The sequence below is a fragment of the Lepus europaeus genome, chromosome X (genome assembly GCF_033115175.1).
Source record: "Lepus europaeus isolate LE1 chromosome X, mLepTim1.pri, whole genome shotgun sequence".
NCBI lineage: Eukaryota > Metazoa > Chordata > Mammalia > Lagomorpha > Leporidae > Lepus > Lepus europaeus.
The window spans coordinates 60,937,410-60,964,917 of record NC_084850.1 but is presented as its reverse complement, the minus strand read 5'-3'; the positions used below and the strand labels follow the sequence as shown (position 1 = coordinate 60,964,917).

Here is a 27,508-nt window from a genome sequence, read left to right as displayed (position 1 = left end):
TGCTTCCCTGGAGTGCCAGATTCTAAGCCCGGGATACTGCTTTAAACCTCAATAAAGGATGGTTCTATTATGACAGTGATAACTTAAAAAATGTTAGGGGCTGGCACTGTGGCACAGCAGGTTAATGCCCTGGCATGAAGCACCGGCATCCCAATACGGGTGCCGGTTCGAGATCCGGCTGCTTCACTTCTGATCCAGCTCTCTGCTATGGCCCGGGAAAGCAGTGGAAGATGGCCCCAGTCCTTGGGCCCCTGCACCCACGTGGGAGACCTGGAAGAAGCTCCTGGCTCCTGGCTTCAGATCAGTGCAACTCCGGCCATTGCGGCCAATTTGGGAGTGAACTATCAGATGGAAGACCTCTCTCTCTTTCTGCCTCTCCTCTTTCTCTGTGTAACTCTGACTTTCAAATAAATAAATACATCTTTTAAAAAATGTTAAATGTTTTCATTTAGTTTCTGATGAGGCGTTATCTATACTGTGGCGTGTTACACTCGCAGGTCAGTAAAAGTTAGGAGTTCACGAACGAATGTACTGGGACCCCTCAGGTCAACAGTGCAACTGGGTCAGTGCTGGATGGCGTAAGCTTTGCCTCAACTGTGAGTGGCCCAGTGGCTGAGCTCACAATGTCACTTCCACTACATGTGGAGGTGTTCCAGCAATGCCCTTTCTTTGGTGCCATGTTTTTGTTCATCTTGTTACTGTTAGACTTTGGTTATAAAATATGGTGGGATGCCATCATGACACCGTAGTGGTAGGAAGTCGCCTCATGGTGCAGCTGTTCACAGGGATATCACTTTGGAGCTCTGAGGTGGCCTACAGCGAGACTGTCTCATCTCCTAGAGCAGCACACAGGAGCACCCTCTCAACCACTCCTCATGTGTACAGCTAGAGGCATATTTATCTGTGACTGCAACATGCTTCAGTCAGTGTACTTTAGGTCCCTTCCGTTTTTACAGAGTTGGTTTCTTTGACTTCAGGTTTCCAGTTTTGAAGAACTTCTTTAATTCTCGTAATTCTTGGGGCTTCAAACTCTGGTCCACCCCTGGGGTCAATTTATAGCTCAGAGGAGACACAGTGTAACCATTTTGGTAAAGACAGATTCTCTTGCAGAACTCAAAGGTGCTAAACATAACTCCAAAATATGGAACTATCTGTCAAAACAGAAAATGAAAATCATGTTAGACCCTTAGAAAAGAAAATGCCAATGCATTTGCAGTCAAGGTGGATGAGGGTAAACTGAGGTAACCGCTGTGGACAATAAAACATAGTAATTCTTTGTGAAATCAAGGAAGATGGTGAAAGGGACTGGCACAGTAGGTGGGGGGAGAGGGATGACAATGATTGCAGGCTGTGTCCTGGGCAAGTGCTGGGTCTGGATTAATATGAATATAGACACATAACACTGCAGGTTGATATATGCTGGCCCTAATTGGAATCATTTACATGCCAGCTGGTGCAAGGTTAGTCCAGAGTTCTTAAGCTTTTTTTTGGTCATGGAGTTCTTTGGGAATATAATATACACATACATATGCACACATATTTTTGTGTATAATGTTAGGATGGGGGGTTAGATCCTCCTTAGAGGCCCGTGAATCCCCATGTTAGGAGCCCCTCCACTAAATAGTCACATCCTTTGCAATGGGGAAGAAGACACCTTACCATTTGTACAGCTTCCCCTCTCTTTAGGCCTCACAGCTAGCCTGAATTCATGCTTATAGCATCAGTGATAGAGGTGGTGTTCCCATGCAAACTGTAGAGGGTGGTGATGGAGGAAGAGGATGTAATTGGAGGAGGCAGAGAAGCAGTAGAGGCTGGCCACTCCTCTCACCTTCAGCAAGTTGGCTGTCAGTCCATTCCAGAGCCCCAGGACCCCTTGAGTCTTCACTATCTGCCGGAAGCAGTCCACTGCTCCTGAGAAATGGACATCTACTCCTCCATAGTGGGGAAGACAGGGGCTTTGAGCCTGGCAGGAAATAGAAGGTGGGATGGGATGATTCAAATACCAGGAAATAAATGTCTTAGAGTAGCCAGGCTCACAAGTCTGGGCTCTGGATGCTATGCTCCCGGCTAAGATGATGGCAAAGAATGGCTGCCACAGGGTTCTTCATGGTTTGTGGGCTTAGGAGGAATATAAACATGCAATAAAGTCATGATCCCCTGTTCACATATTTGTGGCTTATTTTTCTTGGAAGGAAACAGGCATTTGGGACAGACTCATTTTCATACTTTGATTCCCTCCCAACCTATGCCCTCTGGAAATGACAAACATACATGCTCTCAAGTTTTTTTTAAAGTGCCCTCCTTCTTCCTTGTCTTAACCAGCCTTTCCCTTGTGACGATCCCAAGGAGGGGCTGCTCACTGTCCCCCAGGACAAATGGGACAGAGCAGAGTGACAGAGCTGGAAGGCTCTTCTAGCAGCCATTCCCAGACCCAGACTCCTTTGCTCTCAAGTGGAAGTGCTCATCTGGGTCTCATGTCACTGAACCACACTCCTTGTCCTGCTATCGTCCACTAACCTCCTGGCCACTCTTCCACGCTGACTGAAGACTGACACCTGGTGGCTCACCCTCTCCTGGCCTCACCATCATCTTAGGTAACTTTGGCATCTATAAAAATAACCATCCCTTCTCTCTCTCTCACTATCCATTCTGCCTGTCAAAAACAAACAAACAAACAAACAAACAAACAACCATCCCATACCCAGTTTCTAGAACTTGACTTCAGTGATCCTCACCTTTTATACTGCTTTGGCCACTTCTTCCACCTCCTAATGACCCCAGATATATCCTGACCAAACCGAAAGCTTATCACCAAAATGCTCCATCTCTGTATGTTACATTTTTGTCCTTTAGAAAAGAATTTCTAATAATTATTTGAGAGGCAAGCACACACACACACACATCAGAGAGATAGAGAAAGTCTCTCACATGGGTGACAGAGACCCAACCACCTGAGCCATCACTGTTGCCTCCCAGGGTCTGTGTTAGCAGGAAGGTGAAGTCAGAGCTGGAGCCAGGCATTGAACCTAGGTGCACCTAGGTACCCAAATATGGGAAGTAAGCATCTTAGCTGCTAGCCTAAATACCCACCCCAGAAAAAGAATTTTACAATCAGATTAAATGACTTTTCAACATATCTGTATATCAAATTGAAACTACTGGCCTGCTCTGAGGGAGATATCCTTCAGAGCTGGCTTCCAGAGATGGTGTTGAGTTTACTTTAAGGTATGCACATAACACTGATTTGTTTCTAAAACATTTCGTTGGCATTCTGTGGCCACAGAACCAAGATGTCCCCTGTGGGAGAGGCAGTAGAGTATAACAGTAAGATGAGCATAACTCTGCATTCAGACAGGGTGAGTTGTAGTCCGTACTTCCTAACTTGCTGGCCATGTGACCTTGGGCAACTTACCTAACATTCTTGAGCCTCAGTTTCCTTATTTAGAAAATGGGAATAGTACCTGTTTCACGGGACTCTTGTGAGAGTTAAATGACATGATGCACATAAAAGTACTTAGCAGTGTCAGACACATAGCATAGTAAAGCTCAATAAACAAGAGCTAGTAATGGCCGGTGCCGCGGCTCACTAGGCTAATCCTCTGTCTGCGGCGCCGGCACACCTGGTTCTAGTCCCAGCTGAGGCGCGGGATTCTGTCCCGGTTGCTCCTCTCCAGTCCAGCTCTCTGCTGTGGCCCGGGAAGGCAGTGGAGGATGGCCAAGTGCTTGGGCCCTGCACCAGCATGGGAGACCAGGAGGAAGCACCTGGCTCCTGGCTTTGGATCGGCGCAGCGCGCCAGCCGTAGTGGCCTTTTGGGGAATGAACCAACTGAAGGAAGACCTTTCTCTCTGTTTCTCTCTCTCACTGTCTAACTCTGCCTGTCAAAAATAAAAATTAAAAAAATTAAAAAAAGAGCTAGCATCACTATTATTATTACATGGAAACCATTCCAAACAGTGATAGAATCCCTTACTCAGTTTTCATGTCCCTTCTGAAACATTTTTCTAAAGATTTATTACTTATTTATTTATTTGAAAGGCAGCATGACAGAGAGGGAGGGAAAGACAGAAAGAAGGAGTTATACCATCTGCTGATCACTCCCCAGATGTCTGCAACAGCTGGAGCTGGGCCAGGCTGGAGCCAGGAACCAGGAACTCCATCTGGGTCTCCTGAGTGGGTGGTAGGAGTGAAAGTACTTGGACCATCTTCTGTTGCTTTCCCAGGTGCATTAGCAAGGAGCTGGATCAGAAGGTGAGCAGCCGAGACTCGAATCAGCACTCTGATATGGGATGTCGGCATCCCAGGTGGCGCCTTAACCTTCTGTTGCACAATGCCAGCTCCCCTTCTGAAATATTACATTACACTGCTCTGATCACAGCACCCTCATCCCTCCAGCGCCGTTGCTCCCTATTCCTACTCCTAATTGTAGTCACTTTCCCACTCCTTTATCTCAGTTTCCTGCTGGCTTTATGTTCTTCCTTTTTTCTTTAAAGCTTTAAAAAAGTCTTTATTTTCCTTTTATTTAAAACACAGAGATACAGGGAGAGAGAGAAATAGAGACAGAGAGATCTTTCATCTGCTGGTTCCAAATGCCTGTAATAGCCTGGGTTGGAATACACCAAAGCCAGGAGCCTGGAAATCCATCCACCTCTCCCATGTGGGTGGCAGGGGCCCAAGCACTTGGGCCATCATTTGCTGCCAGTAGCTGGGACTCACACCAGGTACTCTGATATGGGACACAGCATTCCAAGCAACAACTTAACCACTATGCCACATGCCTCCCCTTCGTTCTTCCTTTTTTAATCCTTGTAATGTTTTGCTCCTACTTTATTTTTTTTTAATATTTATTTATTTATTTGAAAGGCTGCAAAGGCTGGATGGAGCTGGGCCAGGCTGAAGCCAGGAGCCAGGAGCTCCATCTGGGTCTCCCACGTGGGTGCAAGGGCCCAAGGTCTTGGGCCATCATCTGCTGCTTTCCCATCATCTGCTGCATTAGCAAGGAGATGAATCGGAAATGGAGCAGGTGGGACTCGAACTGGCACCCACATGGGATGCAGGCACTGAAGGCAGAAGCTTAACTTTCTATGCCACAGCACCAGCCACTTGCTCCTACTTTTAAAATTCTTGCCCCAGATCTTTCAGCTGATCTGCAAGTAACACCCAAAATTCTCTCCGCTCCAAGCCACTGAAGATGAATCTACAAAAGGGCAGCTCAGCTGGCGCCGCGGCTCAATAGGCTAATCCTCTGCCTGTGGCGCCGGCATACCGGGTTCTAGTCCTGGTCAGGGCGCCGGATTCTGTCCCGGTTGCCCCTCTTCCAGGCCAGCTCTCTGGTATGGCCCGGGAGTGCAGTGGAGGATGGCCCAAGTCCTTGGGCCCTGCACCCACATGGGAGACCAGGAGAAGCACCTGGCTCCTGCCTTCAGATCAGCACGATGTGCCGGCCGCAGCGCACCGGCTGCGGTGGCCATTGGAGGGTGAACCAATGTCAAAAGGAAGACTTTTCTCTCTGTCTCTCTCACTGTCCACTCTGCCTGTCAAAAAAATAAATACGGCCGGTGCCGTGGCTTAACAGGCTAATCCTCCACCTTGCGGCGCCGGCACACCGGGTTCTAGTCCCAGTTGGGGCGCCGGATTCTATCCCGGTTGCCCCTCTTCCAGGCCAGCTCTCTGCTATGGCCCGGGAAGGCAGTGGAGGATGGCCCAAGTCCTTGGGCCCTGCACCCGCATGGGAGACCAGGAGAAGCACCTGGCTCCTGGCTTCGGATCAGCGAGATGCACTGTCCGCAGCGGCCATTGGAGGGTGAACCAGCGGCAAAAAGGAAGACCTTTCTCTCTGTCTCTCTCTCTCACTATCCACTCTGCCTGTCAAAAAAAATAAAATAAAATAAAAATTAAAAATAAATAAATAAATAAAAATTTTAAAAAAGGGCATCTCAGTGCTGCTAAAGCTTCATTGCGTCATCCTTCAACTGACCCTGAACTGTACAGCAAGCCTTAAAAGCAGCCTTCCATTCCTCACAGTGGCTCTCCCAAACCTTTCCATACCCCACACCCATTTCCTCTACTCTGGGCTGGTGGCCTGGCCTCCTAGTTCATGGGGGAAAGAGAATACAATGGGACCTCAACTTTGAATTCTTTCACAAATGTCCTTTCTTCCCCCGGGCTCGCCCTGGATCCCTCACCTTTGAATAACTCTTGCACACCTTTCCCAAGAGACCTGCCTGTCCTCCTTAGCAACGGAGGAAACGGAAATCCCTTCCATCTCAAAAGCAACTCCTTCTTCCAATCTTAACTTTGCCTCTCAGCTACTGCCCAATTATCTTATCTTTGCTATAGAGTTCTAGGAGTTTGGAGACATTTTGTAGCTTCGCATGGCCACCACCACAAGCAGGATACAGAAGTGTTCCATCAACCCCCCAATTCTCATACGCTGCCCGTTTGTAGTCAAGGCCGCCTACTCCCACTGGGCAGCCTTGGATCTGATCTCCAGCTTCATAATTTTCTCTTTTGAGAATGTCACATAAAGGGAAGCATAACCTTCCAAAACTGGCCTCTTACCGTGATGCTGTATTTCTTTTCTAGGTCTTCTAACCCCAACTAGAATTTCACCTTTGTGGGAACAGGGACTTTTGTTGTAATTGATTCAACACTGTATAATCAGTATCTTTTACACATAGTATTCAGTAAATATTTGAATAAATGAGATATACTGAACATGGTGACCCCCTAATTGCCAAATTCAGTGGATATTTTTGGGCCTTTTTCTTTTTAAGATTTATTTATTTGAAAGGCAGAGTTACAGAGAGAGAGAGAGAGAGAGAGAGATCGATCTTCCATCCACCAGTTCACTCCCCAAATGGCCACAATGGCTAGTGCTGGGCCAGGTTGAAGCCGGGAGCCAGGAGCCTTCTCCGGGTCTCCCATGCGGGTGCTGGGGCCCAAGGACTTGGGCCATCTTCCACTGCTTTCCCAGGCCATAGCAGAGAGCTGGATCGGAAATGGAGCAGCTGGGACACAAACTGGCACCCATATGGGATGCCAGCACTGCAGGTGGTGGCTTTACCCACTAATCCACTTCTCCAGGCCGATGGGCCATTTTCTTTTTCTTTCTTTCTTTCTTTTCTTTTCTTTCCTTTTCTTTTCTTTTCTTTTCTTTTCTTTTCTTTTCTTTTCTTTTCTTTCTTTCTTTCTTTTTTTTTTTTGACAGGCAGAGTGGACAGTGAGAGAGAGACAGAGAGAAAGGTCTTCCTTTTGCCGTTGGTTCACCCTCCAATGGCCGCTGCGGCCAGCACATCGTGCTGATCCGAAGCCAGGAGCCAGGTGCTTCTCCTGGTCTCCCATGGGGTACAGGGCCCAAGGACTTGGGCCATCCTCCACTGCCTTCCTGGGCCACAGCAGAGAGCTGGCCTGGAAGAGGGGCAACCAGGACAGAATCCGGCGCCCTGACCAGGACTAGAACCCGGTGTGCTGGCGCCGCAAGGCGGAGGATTAGCCTATTGAGCCACGGCGCCGGCTCCGAAGGGCCATTTTCATACTGGATTTGGGAGGCAATATTTGGCAATGATAACCAGCAGCTCTTTGTCCCCTCAATTTGTATACCCTTTCTAGGAAATTCTACTTACAGCTTGGCTTCAGACACCATCTACAGGCAGATGACTCTCGAGTCCCCACTGAGCTCCAAAACCAGGCACCCCTCTTCCTACTAAACACCTCCTCCTGGATAGCACTGGTCAAAACACAACACACCTAGAACCCATTGCTGCCTTTCCCCTGAGAGTGTCAGATTTCCTCTTTTGTATTTCTTATCTCAGTAAAAACCCCACCATTCAACCAGATACCTCACAGTCAGATACTTAAGATTCCTTTAACTGATTCACCTTCAATATGTTATCTTGAATCAATCATAGAGTCCTATCAATTTTCTCTTCTAAACATGGTATTTCTTTTTCTTTTTTTTTTAAAGATCTATTTTATTTATTTGAAAGTGTTACAGAGAGAGGTAGAGACAGAGAGAGGTGTCTTCCATCTGCTGGTTCACTCCCCAATTGGCTGCAATGGCAGGAGCTGTACTGATCTGAAGCCAGGAGCCAGGAGCTTCTTCCAGGTCTCCCACGCTAGTGCAGGAGCCCAAGGACTTGGGCCATCTTCTGCTGCTTTCCCAGGCCATAGCAGAGAGTTGGATCGGAAGTGGAGTCAGGACTCAAACCAGTGCCCATATGGGATGCTGGCACTTCAGGCCAGGGCTTTATCCCACTGCGCCACAGCGCTGGCCCCTAAACACAGTATTTCTCAGATTTCCCCTCTTCTTCATTCCCAGTGCTAACCCCCGAGTTCCAAGTTCTGGCCACCATCACCTCTTGCCTGTATTACTACAGCCATCTGGAGGTGGTCTCCTGGCCCCGTTCTTGTCCTTTCCAACTCACCCTTCACACCGCAGCCAGCATCAGCTGGAACCACTGATTCCTTCACTCACTCTCTACCACCTATAGGATGAACCAGGCTCCTTAGAATGATATATAAGACCCTTCAAGACAACTTTTCCAACACTAAAAGCATCACTCGCCCCAGCCATACTGACTGCATCTCTTTGGCTCTTTCTTATGTACTCTCATTAGCTTCCATTATCCTCTCTGAAGACTTTTCTTGGACTCAAGTGTTTATTGAGTACCTTCAAGGTGCCACTCAAGATACAGCAGTGCACCAGACAGAAGAAAGCCCCTGTTCCCATGGAGCTAAAATTCTAGTTGCGAGGGAAGAGCAGGCAAATAGAGAAAATACATAAATTACACCCAATATTAAAAGGCAGTGAGTGCTCTGGAGAGAATAAAAGCAGGGAAAAGATATAAGGAGTTTCTAGAGGATGCTGAAGTTCTTATTAGGGTGGTCATGGAAGATGCTACCAAGGATATGACCTTTCGACTAAGATCTGATGAGTTATACAGATATTGGCAAAGGGCCTGATACAGGAGTATTTCTGGGGTATTGAAGAGGCTATAACAGGGACCGTCACTGTGGCGTAGTGGGCTAAGCCTCCACCTGTGGCACTGGCATTCCACATGGATGCCCGTTCGTGTGTCCTGGCTGTTCCACTTCCAATCCAGCTCTCTGCTATGGCCTGGGAAAGCAGTAGAAGATGGCCCAAGTGCTTGAGCCCCGCACCCACGTGGGAGACTCACATGAAGCTCCTGGCTCTGGCTTCAGATAGGCTCAGCCCTGTCTGTTGCAGCCATTTGGAGAGTGAACCAGCAGATAGAAAGAAGATCTATCTCTGTCTCTCCTTCTCTCTGTAACTCTGCTTTTCAAATACATTTTAGAAATCTTTAGAAAAAAATGAAAAGGCTACAAGGAAGCCAATGTAGTGGGAATAGAATGAAAAAAAAATTGGTTACTAGATTGTGTAAGACCAATTCAAGCATTTTTGTTTTTACAGAGATGAGGAGTTGCTGGGCAGTTACGAACATGAGAGTAGCATGACCTAATTTATATCCCAACAAGATCACTTTGGCTGCTTTATTGAGAAAGACTCAAGGGGTGCCGAGAGGGTAGAAGAAGGCAGGCTGGTTAGAAGGCTACTACAATCATTTAGGCAAGAGATGATGGTGGGTTGGACTGGGATGCTGGTAGTGGGGTGATGGGCAGTGGTCAGGTTCTGGAAATATTCTGCAGGTAGAATTAACAGGATTGGCTGATGGACTGGATAAGGATGTGAGAGGGAAAGTCAAGAGTGACTCCAAAGTTTCCAGGTGGATAGATACAGCATTGACCAAGGGCGGGGGAACCTGTGGCAGAAGCAGATTGGTTTTTTTGTTTGTATTTTGAGGGTGAGTGGAAGCTCTCAAATGTTAGACATTCAAATGGAGATGGGGAGTTGAACAGAAGTCTGGAGTTCACAGGGAGAGGTCAGGGCTGGAGATAAAATTTGAGAGTCATCCACATGGAGATGGTATTAAAGCCCGGAGACTGGGTAAAATCGCTCAGGGCTTGATCCCAGGGAAATTCCAACAGTAGAGTTGGGGAGAGAGGAGGATTGCCAAAGAAGATTGGCAAAGAACAGTCAGTGGAACAAAAGGAAAACCAGGAGTGTGTGGTAGCCAGGAAGCCAAGGGAAGGTGGTACACCAAGGAGGAGTGAATAACAAGCTGCTGATAGCCAGAGTAGCATGAGGACTGAGGACTGAGAACTGCCTGTCGGATTTTGAGGCATGGAGGTCACTGTCTACCATGAGAAGTGAAGTTTCTATTGAATGGTGGGGGCAAAAGTCTGACTGGAATGGATCCAAGAGAGAAGGGAAATACTGGAGACAGTGAAGATAGACAACTCTTTCAAGGAGGCCTTTTTAACAACCCTATTACCACCATGTCTAATGTCCACATCCTTTTTCACAATGATGTTCATGTTGTGGGACCCAGGTCTCGTTAATTTGTGAATCTCTAGTGCCTTAACCAGCAGCTGACATGTGGCTGCTGTTCACTGTATGGTTTGCTGAATGAATGCATAATATGCTCAGTGTATGAGCAGACCAAAACCTCTAAGGCATTGGGATACAGTTTTATGCACAAATTATAAAGATGGTGGGTCCCAAGGCTGGCTGGCATTGTGGCACAGTGGCTTAAGTCACCCCTTGGAATGCCACCATCCCATGTGAGCACCGATTTGAGTCTTGGCTGCTCCATTTCCGATCCATCTCCCTGGTAACATGCCTGCGAAAGGTGGCCCAAGTGCTTGTCCCTCTGCCGCGCATGTGGGATATATGGATGGAGTTCCTGGCTCCTGGCTTCAGCCTGACTGCTATGGGCATCTGGGGAGTGAAGCAGCAGATGGAAGAGATCCATCTCTCTTGTTCTCACCCTGTTACTCTGCCTTTCAAACAAATAAAATAACCTTTAAAAAGGAATATATGAACACAACACATTATATCAGTAACAGTGCTACAACTCAGTTGTAGTGATGCAAACCAGGCCTCTGGACTCCGACGTGGCTGTTTCTTGCACCCATTCTGATTCCTAGATCTTTGAGGCCTTGATTACTGACAGGTCTGAGAACCCAGAGTCTCCAAACCACAGACTCAAATAGACAGGGACTTTAGGATCTTCCAGGACAATTGCTTCATTTTCTTTATGCAAACTAAAAACTCGAGAGGGAGAGTATTTAATAAAACCCCCCGGTTAGTGTAGCATGGGCAGCACTGGAAGCCAAATGATCTGCCTCCTGGTCCACTGCCATCTGCACTGCAGGGTCTTCCCTTCTACCAACTCCCTGACCTTGGCCTCTACAGGGCACCTGCTTCACTACCTGTTGCTGTGTGGACCTAGCAATGACAGTCATCATCATGCCCAAGTTAGCCTTTAGTTTTCCTTGTGATTTCTAACTATAGCATACAGTACAATATCACTAATTCCAACTACTGGGTATATGGATATAAATTGGTGAAGTTTGAATTATGAAATTTTGGAAAGATATTCCATTATTATATATCAGGAATTAGATTAATGAAGGGCAGGCTGTTAGAGAAACTTTTCAGGCCCTACTTGCATGCCGAGTTGAGTGGTTTGTGGAAGCCTAAGTAAGGCACACATGTTTTGCCTGTAGGATTTAGCATCACACAGACCTGGATTCAAAACTTTCTCTCTTTCACTCACGAGCTATATGATGTTAACGCAAGATCCTTAACTTCTCTGAGCAGATAGGGGTTGGTATCACATATGAGTGCTGACTTGAGTCCCAGCTGCTCCAGTTCTGATCCAGGTCCATGCTAATGCACCTGGGAAAGCAGTAGAAGATGGCCCAAGTCCTTGGGCCCCTACACTCATGTGGGGGACCCGGAAGAAGCTCCTGACTTCGGATCAGCACCACTTCGGCTAATGCAGCCAATTGGGTGGTGAACCAGCGGACGGAAGACCTTTCTCTCTCTTTCTCTCTCTCTCTCTCTGCCTATCCTTCTATCTGTGTAACTGTGACTTTCAAGTAAAAATAAATCTTAAAAAAAAAAAAAAAAGAAATACAGAGTTTGAGGCCAGTGCTATGGCACAGTGGTTAAGCCATGGCCTGCAGTGCTGGCCAGCATCTCATATGGACACCGGTTCCAGTCCCAGATGTCCCACTTCTGATCCAGCTCCCTGATAATGCACCTGGGAAAGCAGCAGAAAATGGCCCAAGTGCTTCGGCCCCTGCACCCACATGGAAGACCTGGAAGAAGCTCCTGTCTCCCAGCTGTGGCCTGGCCCAGCCCTAGTCATTGCGGCCATTTGGGGAGTAAACCAGCGGGTGGAAGATTTCTCTCTCTGTAACTCTGCCTTTCAAATAAATAAATAAATAAATCTTTAAAAAATACAGAGTTCTCCAGCTGGATGAAGGATGAAACTTCTGAGTTAGGCTTTCCCTTTGAGCTGCAGTAACAACTAATCCCAGACGAAACTAGGAGAAACAGAACATGAAGTGGACAAGGTGTCTCGTAGTCTAGAGTGACAGTAGCCAAAATGGTCAGGGGTCTTTGGTGAAATGCCCTACTTTATGGTGTTTTGCTTCACATTGTTCAGACTCAGCCTCCTTTCCTTCTTATCCAATCAGTAAAGAACTGTGCCAGACAGACCGTAAGCCCCCATCCCTTTAGAAAGAACCTGCCTAAACACAAGACTTCAACTTTCTCCTGCTATTGTACCACTGAAATCTTGAAAAGAAGAAATTATGCTCATGCAGGAAAGTCATCATCTTATTCTGTTAAGAAATATTATTAGTTTATCTACTGCCACTTTCTGGAGAAACTGCACAAAGTCCCTAGTTGTGAGTCAAGGTGATCATTCTGCAATCTCTTGCTTGCCTCCTTCCCAATGAAAACAAACATACACTGGCAGGCACCATGGCTCACTTGGCTAATCCTCTGCCTGTGGCGCCGGCACACCGGGTTCTAGTCCCGGCTGGGGCGCTGGATTCTATCCCGGTTGCCCCTCTTCCAGGCCAGCTCTCTGTTGTGGCCCGGGAAAGCAGGGGAGGATGGCCCAAGTCCTTGGGCCCTGCACCCGCATGGGAGACCAGGAGAAGCACCTGGCTCCTGGCTTTGGATTGGCACAGCATACCAGCTGCAGCATGCTGGCCATAGCGGCCATTTGGGGGGTAAACCAACGGAAAAGGAAGACCTTTCTCTCTGTCTCTCTCTCTCTCACTGTCTAACTCTGCCTGTCCAAAAAAAAAAAAATCCACTAAGTTTACATGAGTTACATGACAGGTCAATTATCATTAACTTGGGGTAAGTCCAGGCCATCTATATAAAGTCTTTGGACCTTCCCAATCTTCCAGCTATCTTTACTTCTCTCGGCATCCCCCGACAAGCTGCCATCCTTGTTCATCTTTGGTGGTCTCTTTGCCTTCTCCCTCTTTGGACCCTTCTTCTACAGTGATTTTTTTAAAAAGATTTATTTATTTGTTTGAAAGTCAGAGTTACACAGAGAGGGAAAGAGAGGCAGAGAGAGAGAGAGAGAGAGAGAGAGAGAGTCTTCTCTCCGCTGGTTCATTCCCCAGTTGGCCGCAACAGCCGGAGCTGCACCAATCTGAAGCCAGGATCCAGGAACTTCTTCCAGGTCTCCCATGTGGATGCAGGAGCCCAAGCACTTGGGCCATCTTCTACTGCTTTCCCAAGCCATAGCAGAGAGCTGGATTGGAAGTGGAGCAGCCAGGACTTGAACCAGCACCCATATGAGATGGCGGCACTGCAGGTGGCAGCTTTACCTGCTAAGCCACAGCACTGGCCCCTGTCTACTATTCTTTTGTTGTACTATCATCATCATTGTTCAAGCCATCATCTTCTTTTACCTCTACTACAACTGTTTCTAGCTGGCCTACTGGCACTTGTTCCCCATATAGCAACCAACGTGATGTAACAGGGTTTCTTCAACTCTTCAGTAGGTCCCCACAGTCCTCAGCAGAGGCCTGGCTTCTTACTTTTGCATACCAGGCCTTCCATGACCTGGTCTCTACCTACTTCTCACAGTTTCCTTACCCATCCCCTGGCTTCCAGTCTCTGCCCTCTCCAGTTCTGCCTTCATACTGCAGATGGCCACCTTTCCAATTCACTGGATGCTGCCACTGGCTTGGCTCATTCACAATTTTCCAAAGAAAAACTTCTCGGAGAAAAGTTTTTAAAAGGCATTTGATAAAGAAAAATGTCACAAAATTCAACACCCTTCACACCTGTTTTCCTAGTGTCATTTCCCACTGCCACTTCATAATGATTAATATTATTACATGTCACCTTGGTCAGGCCATACTATCCAAATATTTGATCAAATACCAGTCTAGAAGTTGTGAAAGTATTTTTAAGATGAGTTTAATATTTATTTTTAATTCATTAATTTATCTGAGAGGCAGAGAGAGAGAGAGGGAGGGAGAGATAGAGAGAGAGAGATCTCCCATCCACTGGTTCACTCCTCAAAAGTCCACAATGGCCAGGGCTGGGCTGGGGTCAAAGCTGGACATACAATCCAGGTCTCCCACATGGGTGGCAGGAACCCAAGTACTTGTGTGATCACTGCAGTCCCTGGAGTCTGCATCAGCAGGAGACCAGAATCGTGAGCCAGAGCTGGGAGTGGAGCACAGGCACTTTGGTGTGGAATGTGAGCATCCTAATGCTAGGCCAAACTCCTGTCCCTAAGTTTAACATTTAAACCAGTAAATGGTGAATAAAAAAAATTGACTTTGGTAATATGGGTGGGCCTCATCCAATGAACTAAAGGCCGTCAAAGACAAAAGACCGAGGTTCCTCAAGGAAAAGGAAATCCTCCTAGGACTTGAAGTGCAACATCAGCTCTTCCCTGGTTCTGCAGCCTGTCAGGCCATCCCGTGGATTGTGGAATGTGCCATTCCCCACAGTTCCATGGGTCAATTCCTTAAAAATAAATCTTGGGGCCAGTGTTATGGCATAGCAGGTAAAGCTGCCACCTGTGACACCCGCATCCCATATAGGCACTGGATCAAGTCCTGGCTGCTCTGCTTCTGATCTAGCTCCCTGCCAGCACTGTGGCATAGCAGGTACAGCTGCTGCCTGCAACGCTAACATCCCATACGGGCGCTGGTTTGAGACCCGGCTGCTCCACTTCCAATCCAACCTTCTGCTGTAGCCTGGGAAAGCACTGGAGGATGGCCCAAGTCCTTGGGCCCCTGCACCCACGTAGGAGACCCAGAAGAGGCTCCTGGCTCCTGGCTCTTGGCTTTGGATTGGCGTAGCTCCAGCCATGGCGGCCAAATGGGGAGTGAACCAGCAGATGGAAGACCTCTCTCTCTCTGTCTCTGCCTCTCTGTAACTCTTTTAAATAAATAAATAAATCTTAAAAAAAAAAGAAGACAGTCCAAGTGCCTGGACCCCTGCACCCACATGGAAGACCCAGATAAAGCTCCTGGCTCCTGGCTTGGCCTGGCCATTGAGGCCATTTGGGGAATGAACCATAAGATGGAAGATCTCTCCTGACACACATACTCCTTCTCTCTCTATAATTCTGCCTTTCAAATAAAATAAGTAAATATTTAAGAAAAAATAAATCTCTATCTCTATATATGTATTGGGTGTATGAGAATTCTGGCTAATATACACTGACACTCTCAGGAACCTTACATCTAGTAACACTTCTTACCTCCTGAATACTATGAATACCTTTTCTGACAGATAAAATCCTAATTACTCAGGCACAGGTCATCTTAAAATGTTTCCTGCTTGGGGCCGGCACTGTGGCATAGTGGGTAAAGCCACTGCCTGCAGTGCTGGCATCCCACATGGGTGCTGGCTCGAGACCTGGCTGCTCCACTTCTGATCCAGCTCTCTGCTATGATCTGGGAAAGCAGTAGAAGATGGCCCAAGTCCTTGGGCCCCTGCACCCGCATGGGAGACCCAGAAGAGGCTCCTGGCTCCTGGCTTCAGATTGGCATAGCTCTGGCCATGGCAGCCAACTGGGGAGTGAACCAGCAGATGGAGGACCTTCTCTGTGCCTCTCCTTCTCTCTGTGTAACTCTGACTTTCAAATAAATAAATAAATCTTTTTTTTTTAAAGAAATGTTTCCTGCTTGTCCCCTTCCTTCCTCCTCCTTCCCTTCCTCCCTCAACGCCTCCCTCTCTTCCTTTTCTCCTCCCATCCTTCTCTCTCTTCCTTCTTTTCCTTTTTTTCAGATTTATTTATTTATTTGAAAGACAGAGTTAGAAAGAGAGAGGTAGAGCTAGAGAGGGACAGAGAGAAAGGTCTCCCATCTGCTGGTTTACTCCCCAATTGGCTGGAACAGCTGGAGCTGCACCAATCCGAAGCCAGGAGCCAGGATCTTTTTCCAGGTCTCTCGCATGGGTGCAGGGACCCAAGGACTTGGGCCATCTTCCACTGCTTTCCCAGGCCACAGCAGAGAGCTGGATCGGAAGTGGAGCAGCCAGGACTTGAACTGGCGCCCATATGGGATGCCGGCACTGTAGGCGGCAGCTTTACTCACTATGCTATAGGGCTGGCACTTGTCTTCTTTTCTAAAACTTGTTCTTTGTCTCTCAAAAACATCTCATTGTGGGACATTTCAAATATATACAAAAGTAGAGAGACAAGTAAAATGAACACAAAGTCCCATCACCCAGAGCCAACAATTAGCAACATGAGGCCAGCCTTTCTTCATCTCCACTCCCACAAGATATTTTAATTCATCTGTAAATATTTAATTACAGTTCTCTAAAGTATAGTGGCTCCTTAAAAATATATATCATTTTCATATGTAAAAACTCATAATTCTCTATTATCATCAATATGTAAAGTCAGGATTCACATTCCTTTGTTTTCTAATTGTTTTCTCACTTCTTTCTTGAAATCTGGTTTCCCTCCGTGTCTTGTACTGCCTTAGCTTTTGTCGAGGCCTCTGCTATGGCTGTCTACCTTAGATGAGTCATTTTTATGAAGGAGCATATCTTTTATGCTTCCTCCCAGCCAGCAAACGTATGGGAGCAGGCACAGGGCCTTCCTTGTCCATTTAGCCCTGCTAACACTCTTCATCACACATACCAGGTACTCACTAACTGTCAAATCAAATTCCTCTTAATATCACTGCCACTAGTAGCTTTCCCCAATAGAGCTGTTTTCCTGGGAGCAGGCTCAGATAAGCCACATGGATGGTCACGAAATACAGAAATGGCCAATGCTGACTGCCACGTGTCAGGTGTAGCGCTGAGTGCTTTGAATGTACGCACCATCTCACTCATTCCTCACAAAATGGGTAGTATTATCTTACTAGCCCCACTTCACGGGTGGCAAAGTGGAGTCTGTGAAAGGATCAACACCAGCGTCCGAAATCACAGAACAAGGGGGAAAGCAGCAACTTGAGCATAGGTCTGTTTGATTCAGAGTCAAGCTGGACTTCACCAGCTAAACTGTCGCTTGACACTCAGGGCTGCAAATACTATCTGGGTCCTTTGCAAACTTGTGACCTACCGAACACCATTGGTAGGCATGGCCGCCGCAGTATGTACACTGAATGGATTCTCTAAGCAAAGACTGGAGCTTATGGTGTGGAATGAATAAGTGCCTCTACACATGTCATACTAAATGAGTGTCCAGAACACAAGGACAGGTACTACAGATGGTCACTCCCAAAACAAGAAGGAATGGTTAAGCTACATATCAGTGCTCGTTGACCCTTAGCTGCATATTAGACTAAGCAGGGAGCTTTTAGAAACCGTCAATGAAGGGATTCAACCCTGGAGAATACAATTTAACTGACCTAGGACAAGGCCTGGACATTAGCCAGCTTTTTTTTTTTTAAGATTTATTTATGTATTTATTTAAAAGCCAGAGTTATAGAGAAACAGGGAGAGAGAGAGAGCACGATTGATGTTCCATCCGCTAGTTCACTTCCCAAATGACCTCAATGGCCAGGGCTGCGCCAGCCTCAAGCCAGGCGCCTGGGACTCTATCCAGGTGCCCCATGTGGATGGCAGGGACCCAAGAACTCAGGCCATACTCTGCTGCCCCCGCAAGTGCATTAGCAGGGAGCTGCATTGGAAGTGGAACAGCTGGGACTCAAACCAGCACCCGTATGGGATGCCCGCATTGCAGGTGGCTGCCCAACCCAACACACCACAGCACTGGCCCCTCAGCCAGCATTTTTACAAAGTGGCTTCCCCGTCCCTCCGCGCCCCCCCCCCCCCAGTCCACATGATTTTGATGTGCAGCCAGTACTGAGACCTACTGGTATAGGCCATCCACAGCACAAGGCAGCTCCGGGCTGATACTGGAGTCCGTCAGCCTGCTGATGACACTGAACGTTCCTGGGGAAAGCACAGAGACCCGAAAGCCAGACAGCTTAGGCTGAGTCCCTGCTTTGCCACTCACTAGTTCTGTGACCTTCAGCAAGTGCCTTGACCTTTCTGAGCCTCAGTTGCCTCATCTATAAAATGGGGTAACAATAATACCTACCTTACAGATGCTCTGATTAAATGATTTACCACATGTAAAGTCCTCAGAACCTTGTTTGACATACAGTAAGCACTACATAAGTAGCTGCTGTTATTAATGTCACTGCTCTGATTACCTAAACTTAGAGAAGAGACAAGTATGCTGAAGACCATACTGACTCACTAGACTGTAGTGCTAGACAGCCCTTCTCAGGGGAGCCAGGCCTGGCTCTCCTACTATCTATATAACTTTGGCCACGCCATGTACTTTTCACCTTAGTTTTCTCACACGTCCTCAAGTGAGGAGATTGAAATGACATGACCCTGACGACCCTTTCCAGTTCCTATAATCCTTCCTGCGGCCAACTCAACCTCCCTTCCTGTCTCTAGGACTTCAAACCTGCCATGTCCTCTGCCATTCCTAGCGTTTTCCCAGTATGCATTTTCTACAGGTTTTTTGAAGGCCCCTTGTAAGCCCAGATTTCAAAATGTGTGTGCACCAAAACTTATCTTTTCCATGAACTTTTTGAAGTCCATTCCTCTTTGCCTGAAGGCAATTGTGGTAGGAGGCTTGAACCTTCTGGCAAACACCCACCCCCAACCAAATCAGAAAACTCCATCATATTGGAGTAAAAGGACCTTTCTGTCCTATGAGCCACATGACATATGTTTCTCTTGGCATAGCTGGGATCCAAATAGCTAGCCTCACACATCTGGGAAGCACCTGGGCTCTGCAGAGGGGACACCTGCACAAGTGATTCCGGCAGGTGCCCCCAGCATGCCATGCCTGCAAGCTACCCTTGGTCACCACCACAGTGCAGGCCTCACACTGCAGCAGACCAGGGGATGAGCAGCCATTCAGAAAGCTTGCCATCAGCATGGGGGGAGCGAACAAACAGCAGCAGGTTAGTAGTCTGCTTGGACAGAGAGAAGAGACGATAGTCAGCTCCTGCGTGGCCACTGCGTAGGGGCGGGAGGGTGGAGAAACCCAGAGCTGCGCAGCTGGGCCCCCTGAGAGAGCAACTGAGATGCAAGTGAGCAGAGCTGCTGAGGTCCAGGCCCAGCCTGCCAGAGCTGCAGGCAGAGCACCAAAGGGTGAGGCAAAAGCTTTGGAAGGTGGCAGTTTTCAGAAGGCTGGGAACACAGCGATACCTATGTGCACTGCTTGCACATGCTGGCCTCCCAGGAAATGCCTGTTACACTCACCAAGCACAAGAATAACGAACTCTCCTACCATTCTTGCTCATCATTAGCTACACACACCAAAGGTCTACTGAGGTTCTGTGATCCCGGCTTGTCTGCGTGTGTACGGTGATCACAGGAAACACAGAAAAACACTGCGGCTGGCTTCCATCAGTCTACTCCGATCTTTTGTGTTATGCATAGATTCTCAAGAGATACTTCAAGGACAATAAAAATAGCACGGAGAATATTTATTATGTGCCCTGCTCCCTGCTCCATATCTGTGTTAACACCAGTCTTCTCTACAGGTACGAGGCAGGCACTGTTCTGAGGCCCACGTTTTATAGGGGAGGAAGATGAGGCTCCAGGAGGTCCTGTGCCTAATCCTCATTCACGCAGGAGTAAGGGGCGGGGTGGGGGATCCAAAGCCCCCACCTGTTACCCACTGAGCTAGTCTGCCTATTAAAGTCCCAGGATGTATACAGCTATCAAAAATAAGTGACAACTCCGTGGGGTGGGGTGGGGGGACAAAAAAAGACGGGACAATTGGTGTTCATTTCCCGAGCTGGCGGGAAGCCAGCGGCAGGGTCAGCAAACTGCAGTCCCAGGCTGCATGCGCATGCGCATGCTCACAGCCAGCCCTGTCTTTTCCCTGCTTGACAGCCTGCCTTCTCCCAGCCCCTCCTTTCCCTTTCCCCCACTTCTCTGTTACTCTTTAGCTGGAGCTCAAAGAAGCCTGCTGAGCACAGGCTGGCCACGTGGATTTCCAGACCGTTATCTTTTCGAAGGAATAAGCCAGCTCTGGTCGGAGAAAAGGGCAGCGTGGTTTCACATTCAGTGGAATTAGGAAGGCTCCTCCCTATTCCCTTCTTGCCTGCCCTCTATGGGCAGTTTTGTTTCCAGGATCAACAACTGCCATCCCTAAGGAATTTACAGACCCATACATTTTGAAAATAGCAGAGGGGAGAATTTCAAGCTAGCTTGCCTAAAGGATATCCAGACATCTACCTATGTTTGAAAAACATCCTTTTTTCCCCCTTGACTGCCATGGCAATGCTGCTCATCTAGGTAGAAGTTAGTCTCCAAAGGGGCTACACATCAAAGTAAAATGAAAGCAAGGTATCAACAAGTGCAACAAACCAAACCTAAGGCTCCCCCTCTACCCCTATCACTCAGGGAGCACAGAACCCAGCAGTGTTTTTACTTCTGCACAGGTGAGCCGGCTCCTTGAGAAAAAGAGAGCTCTATTCTTAGTGAGGATAGATGCTGTGCCAACCAAGAAATGTTGAAGTAGGCAGAAAACCTGAAGCTGTCAGCGCCTCCTGGCAGGGGTGCTGAGGCCACTTCGCCTTCCCCACCTGCGGCTTTCCCTCTACTCCCCCAGGCGCTCAGCCAGCCAGCGCGGCTTTCTCCCCAGGCTCTCTGAGCAGCAATGGTCAGTTTGCGGCTACCCAAAGGGTCAGTGGCTGCTGAATGATCAGCCACCCGTGGCTCACTATTCCTCAGTGGCTTCAAGTCAGGGCTGTGAATACCGCTTTCGGTTGCCAGGTTGCCAAGGACTAAAGCGAGCCCCAGGACAGCTCAGTGTTCCTAAGAGGTTTTTTTTTTTTTTCTTCTCTCACTTAAGTTAACCATTCCCTGGCCAAAGCCAGGCTTACTCTGCTCTCTATAAATGCATTCCCTTAAAATTCATCCGTTGAAATCCTGCTCCCCAAGGTGATGCTTCTAGGAGGAGGGGCCTGTGGGAGGTGATGAGGCTAGAGGGCAGGGGTCTCAAAAGTGGGATTAGTGCCCTGGTACAGGAGGCCCAGGAGAGCTGCCCCGCCCTCTCTGTGCTGTGAGGTTACAGGGAGAAGGCGGCATCTGGGAACCAGAAACCCGGCCCTCAGCAGACACCAAATCTGCCTCGAGCCAGGGCTTCGCAGCCTCCAGAACTAGGAGAGAGAAATTTCTCTTGTTTACAAACGACCTCAATGCTGGTATTTTGTGATAGCAGGTGGAATGGGTTAAGCCAAGGCTCTTGCCTGTCAGTTTCTCAGCCTGCACACTGTTCTTTTTTTCAACTCTGAAGTTGTTGCTTTTCTCAACACTGCAGCTGTGAGCTTCCAGTTCTCCAGGTTCAGCTTCCCTTTCCTGCATCCTCTACTCCCACCCTGGGGGCGCAAGGAGACTGAAGATAACATGAAGGGATTACTTCTGCAAAGAGTCCCATGCATTCCTGGTGAATCAAGGAAGGGCCGGAGAAAGGAGAGACCTGGGTTTAAGTCCCAGAGGCACCAAGTAACTAGTACTTGGTGCTAGTTAACTAGGCTGCTGGGCAAGCGACCTGCCCTCCTGTGTTTTGTTTCCTCCTTGAGATTAATAATGGTACTTATTTCCTAGGCTTGATAAAGAGGATTAAATGGGGGTAAGAATACAATCATTGTATGTCAATTAAAATTTTTTTCTTTTTCTTTTTCTTTTTTTTTTTTTTTGGACAAGCAGAGTGGATAGTGAGAGAGAGATACAGAGAGAAAGGTCTTCCTTTTTGCCGCTGGTTCACCCTCCAATGGCCACTGTGGCTGGCGCATCACGCTGATCCGAAGCCAGGAGCCAGGTGCTTCTCCTGGTCTCCCATGTGGGTGCAGGGCCCAAGGACTTGGGCCATCCTCCACTGCCTTCCCGGGCCATAGCAGAGAGCTGGTCTGGAAGAGGGGCAACCGGGATAGAATCCGGTGCCCCAACCGGGACTAGAACCCCGTGTGCCGGCGCTGCAAGGCGGAGGATTAGCCTGTTGAGCCACGGCACCGGCCGTCAATTAAAATTTTTAAAAGAGCAAATAAAAATAAGAAACGGCCTTGATTGTACTAAGTGGCCAATAAATGATCACTGTTCTTATATTCTTGCAATTTCTTAGTCCTGTGGAAGGCTTTCATTGTCATCACCACCCCTGAACCTAGTTTATCCCCATCCTTATCCCTGACAAAAGCCTTCCCAGCCAGGAAGAGCACAAATTTACATAGATCCATTTAGACCCAGTCACAGTTACTGAGAGCAACCAGAAAACCAATTATAAATGTGAGGGCGTTAGGATTTGCCAAGCACTTCCAGGAACCATGCAAAGCAGTGAGAGGTTGCAATGAAGAGAGGGGTGTAAATCAAAATGGTGCCATTTTTTTTTTACTCTGTCCCTTTTGCACATTTGCCTATCTTAAAATGTTAACAGCTGGGGCCTGCGCTGTGGTGTGGCAGGTTAAAGCCCTGGCCTGTAGTGCTGGCGCCTGTTTGAGTTCTGGCTGCTCCACTTCCTATCCAGCTCTCTGCTATGGCCTGGGAAAAGCAGTAGAAGATGGTCCAAGTCCTTGGGTCTCTGCACTGGCTCCTGGCTCTTGGCTTCAGATTGGTGCAGCTCCAGCCGTGGTGGCCAATTGGGGAGTGAATTAGTGGATAGAAGACCTCTCTCTCTCTCTCTTTCTCTGCTTCTCTCTGCTTCTTCTTCTCTGTGTAACTCTTTCAAATCAATCAATCTTTTAAAAAAAAGTTTACAGCTGTTTGCCCTGAGATACATTGCATCTGACTGCTAGGGTAGGAGATGGAAGACTGGTGCATTCTCAGAGCCATGTGCTTAGGCAGTTTTAGACAGGGGATAAGCAGAGGATTCTTTACGGCAGCAGGCTGGAGAGTGTGCCAGGCTTGGGTGTTCTTATCCTCATCTTGGATGAGTAACCACACGGACTTGGGGCTTACTCAGTGCCAGCTATGATTCAGGTCTATACTCACAGGCAGTAAGATCGCCTAAGCGGACCCTGGACTTCATCCATTTTTTTTTTAACAAGTATCAAGCACCCACTACTCAAAGACACATGCCCTGGGGATCTACAAATGTGTAAGGCATACCCTTCCATAGCAAAGAGCTTGCAATCAACAGGAAATAAGGGGCACAAAAGATTATAATACACGGAAGTCTGTGACGTGGGCCATCAGAGAGCTATAGCGAGGATGAGCTACGGACATTCAGAAGAGGAGATTTCTTCTGCTTGGGGTGGTGGGAGAAGGCTTCAGGAAGTGATTTGATAAAGAGGAGATAGCAGAGTGATGGTGCTTGAGATGGGAAAAGGGGCAAGGAGAGCCATGATATGGAAAAGAAAACTGGCTGGATCAGAGAGCACATATAGGCTAACAGCATTCATTTAAAAAGGGGTTATTCACTCACAAAGCTCTTGGAGAAAATAACTCTGGCCCTGGGATGGAAGATATGGTGAGAACTCAGCACCTGCAATTATGGATAGAGCACACTGCTGTTAACTCACCTTCTCTTGCCCCAGAATTCCCTACAAAGTGGTCTGGAACACTCATTGTGGCACTACAAAGGGAAAACATCCCCCTTTATCCATCAAGACAAGATAGTTGTTTTGGGGGTGGGAAAAGCCAACTCATTTATCAAACAAAAGCCAACAGCTATGGGGGGGGGTGTCTCCAAAAAGTTCATGGAGAATGCACATTGTGAACAATGAATGCATTTCAAAAAATTATTTTAATAAATGTATTCATTGGTTATATATGCCTCTGCTAGGTATCTCTAGATATTTATACTCACTTGAGTTTTTTGAAACTTTTATTTTTATTTGTTTTGAAAGGGAGGGACAGAGAGAGAGAGAGAGAGAGAGAGAGAGAGAATTTCCTGTCTATTGGTTCATTCCTCAAATTTCTGTAACAGCCAAGGAGACTGGGCCAGGCCGAAGCCAGGAGCCAGGAACTCAATCTAAGTCTCCTACATATGTGGCAATAACTCGACCACTTGAGCTATTACATCCGCCTTCTCAGGTGTGCATTAGCAGGAAGCTGGAACTGGGAGCACAGCCAGAACTCAAACCCAGGCACTCTGATATGGGATGTGAGAGTCTCAAGAGAGGGTTTAAACTGCTACATCAAACACTCACCCCTCAAATTTTTGGACCAAAATAACCTTGTCTTTAATTCTATTTTCCCCATGAGCTTTCTGAAGGACCCTGGTATGTGCAGGTCAGATGAGACAGCCATCACTGAGGCAAACCTCAGTTGAGCCTTTTAGTGGGCGGGGATAGATGCTGCAGGTAGGTAGGGGTAACTGCAGGAACAAAGGTCTGGGACTAGAATATGAAATACACTTTGTCTTCAGGGGTTGATGGAAGGGGACTAAGATTATTTTGATGGAATTGGAGGCTTGAATGGAGCAGAGGTCATAAAAAAGTTATGTTTTATTTAGCAAAGGGAGCATTTATCAATTTTTACTTGCCAACACTGAAAAATTGGGACATTTTACCAAAACAATCTGGACTTTTAGGCTCCCTTGAAAACTGGGCCTACATCTCTGAATGGCATTCATCCTCCACTGACTCTCTTTATTCCTTTCTGTTATCCATATTTAGATGCTAAGCACATTGGTGAGCACAGTGAAGCTCAGCTCTCCAGAATGCTTTCTGTAAGAAGCCAGGATGGATGGCTCAGGCTGCATTGGAAAGCTCACTCTCTAGGGACTGAGTCTATGTTATCCGGGTTTCCTTGTGTTCTCTGCTTTTATGATACTTCCAAGTTTTGTGGACATTTGATTTTGTAACTCCTGACATGAGGGGCCTCTGCACAAGGCAGATGGCAAAGTTGGTAAAGGAAATACGCCAGGCCAAGGGGCTCAGCTTCTATTCTCTAGGAGCAATGTAGAAGGACACAGTACTGGCAGATCTCAAGAAAAGATCTTGGCTGGCGCCGTGGCTCAATAGGCTAATCCTCCGCCTTGCGGCACCAGCACACCGGGTTCTAGTCCCGGTCGGGGCACTGGATTCTGTCCCGGTTGCCCCTCTTCCAGGCCAGCTCTCTGCTGTGGCCAGGGAGTGCAGTGGAGGATGGCCCAAGTCCTTGGGCCCTGCACCCCATGGGAGACCAGGATAAACACCTGGCTCCTGCCATCGGATCAGCGCGGTGCGCCGGCCGCAGCGCGCTGGCCATGGCGGCCATTGGAGGGTGAACCAACGGCAAAAAGGAAGACCTTTCTGTCTCTCACTGTCCACTCTGCCTGTCAAAAACTAAAAATAAAGTAAGAAAAGATCTTAAAACGGGCTGGGTGTCAGGGGACTGAAATTAGCATTGACCTTGGAGTCAAGCTACCTGGGTTTCTATCCCAGCTCAGTTATGGACAGATGAACTTGCGTGCTATAGGCTTAATAATAACAGTGCCCACTTTGGAGGGCTGTTGTAAAAATCAAACGATAAAGGACATAAAGCTCTTAGCACAGTGCCTGGTACATCAATGCTCATGCTCAGGTTTAGAATTCAGGGTAGGCTTAGTGGTTAAAACACCTTCCTGCTGAGGGTGGGAGGGAGGGAGGAAGGGAATATCATTATGTTCTTTAAAAAAAAAGATTTATTTATTTATTTGAAAGTCAAAGTTACACAGAGAGAGAAGGAGAGGCAGAGAGATAGAGAGAGGTTTTCTACCCATTGGTTCTCTCCTCAATTGGCCACAGGAGCCAGGAGCTTCCTCTGGGTCTCCCACACAGGTGCAGGGGTCCTTCTACTACTTTCCCAGGCCAGAGCAGAGAGCTGGATCAGAAGTGCAGCAGCCAGGACTCGAACTGGCACCCATATGGGATGCCGGCACTGCAGGCAACGGCTTTACCCAATATGCCACAGTGCCAGCCCCTCATTATCTTCTTTTTTTATTAATAAAAGATTTATTTATTTGAAAGTCAGAGTTACACAGAGAGAGGAGAGGCAGAGAGAGAGAGAGAGAGAGAGAGAGAGAGAGAGAGAGAGAGAATCTTCCATCCGATGGTTCACTTCCCAATTGGCCACAATGGCTGGAGCTGTGCCGATCCGAAGCCAGGAGCCAGGAGCTCCTTCCAGGTCTCACACATGGGCGCAGGAGCCCAAGGACCCGGGCCATCTTCTACTGGTTTCCCAGGCCACAGCAGAGAGCCAGATCGGAAGTGGAGCAGCCAGGTCCCGAACCAGCGCACATATGGGATGCCGGCGTTTCAGGCCAGGGCGTTAACCCACTGCGCCACAGCACAGGCCCCTCTGTGTCTATCTTTGTCTTTCTCTGTGTGTCATATTGAATCTGTTAAGAACTAATTAAAAATTGAAATTAAAAAAAGCAATGCCTTCCTGTCATATAGGAGTATCTGGATTCTGCATCCTGCTCCAACCCATGACTTCAGCTGTCTGTAATGCTTCCCTGGAAAGCAGCAGCAATACCTCAAGTAACTGCATTCCTGTCACCCACGTGGGAGACCTGAATTGACTTCCTGGCTCCCTGATTTCAGCCCTGACTGATCCAGGCATTTTGCAATGAACCAGTAGATGGGCCAGCTCTTTTTCCATCTCTATCTCCATCTCTGTCTCTCTGTCTCTGTGTGTGTGTCTCTCTCCCCCTTCCCTCCCTCCCTCCCTTTCTCTGCCTCTCCAACAAATAATTAAAAGAAAAAGTTTTTTAAATCCTGGAGACCAATTAAAGGATTACTGTAATAGCCTAGGAATGACCTGATAAGGTCCTAGATTAGGTCAGGGGTCAGTGACAAAAAGACCAGTGTGGGAGCATTAGGAATGAAGAAGCAAGTGTTCTCAAGGCTGACAGGGGGTGAGAACAGTCAAATACAACTTCTCGGGGCCAGTGCTGTGGCACAGCACTGGTAAAGCCACCATCTGCAGGCCCAGCATTCCTTATGGGTGTTGGTTCAAGCCCTGGCTGCTCCACTTCTGATCCAGCTCCCTGCTAATGCACCTGGGAAAAGCAGCAGCAGATGGTCCAAGTGCTTGGGCCCCTACACCCATGTGGGAGACCAGGAAGAAGCTCCTGGCTCCTGGCTTTGGGCCCTGGCCATTGCAGCCATTTGGGGAGTGAATCAGAGGATGGAAAATCTCTCTCTCTCTCTCTCTCTCTCTCTCTCTGCCTCTGCTCCTCTGTAACTCTT

At 47.8% G+C, this 27,508-nt stretch overlaps 1 protein-coding gene across 1 annotated transcript in view; it reads right to left on the bottom strand.

Annotated features, from left to right (window-relative positions):
* Window positions 1-288: 288 nt before the first annotated feature.
* SLC25A43 (solute carrier family 25 member 43) overlaps window positions 289-27,508 on the bottom strand; it is a 46,868-nt gene continuing 19,648 nt past the window's right edge. Inside the window, exons 4-5 of the mRNA XM_062183542.1 lie at window positions 1,829-1,963; window positions 289-1,151 (exon numbers count right to left, since the gene is read on the bottom strand). Coding sequence (XP_062039526.1) covers window positions 951-1,151; window positions 1,829-1,963 — 336 coding nt within the window. The 3' untranslated portion in view covers window positions 289-950. The remainder of the gene's footprint in view (window positions 1,152-1,828; window positions 1,964-27,508) is intronic.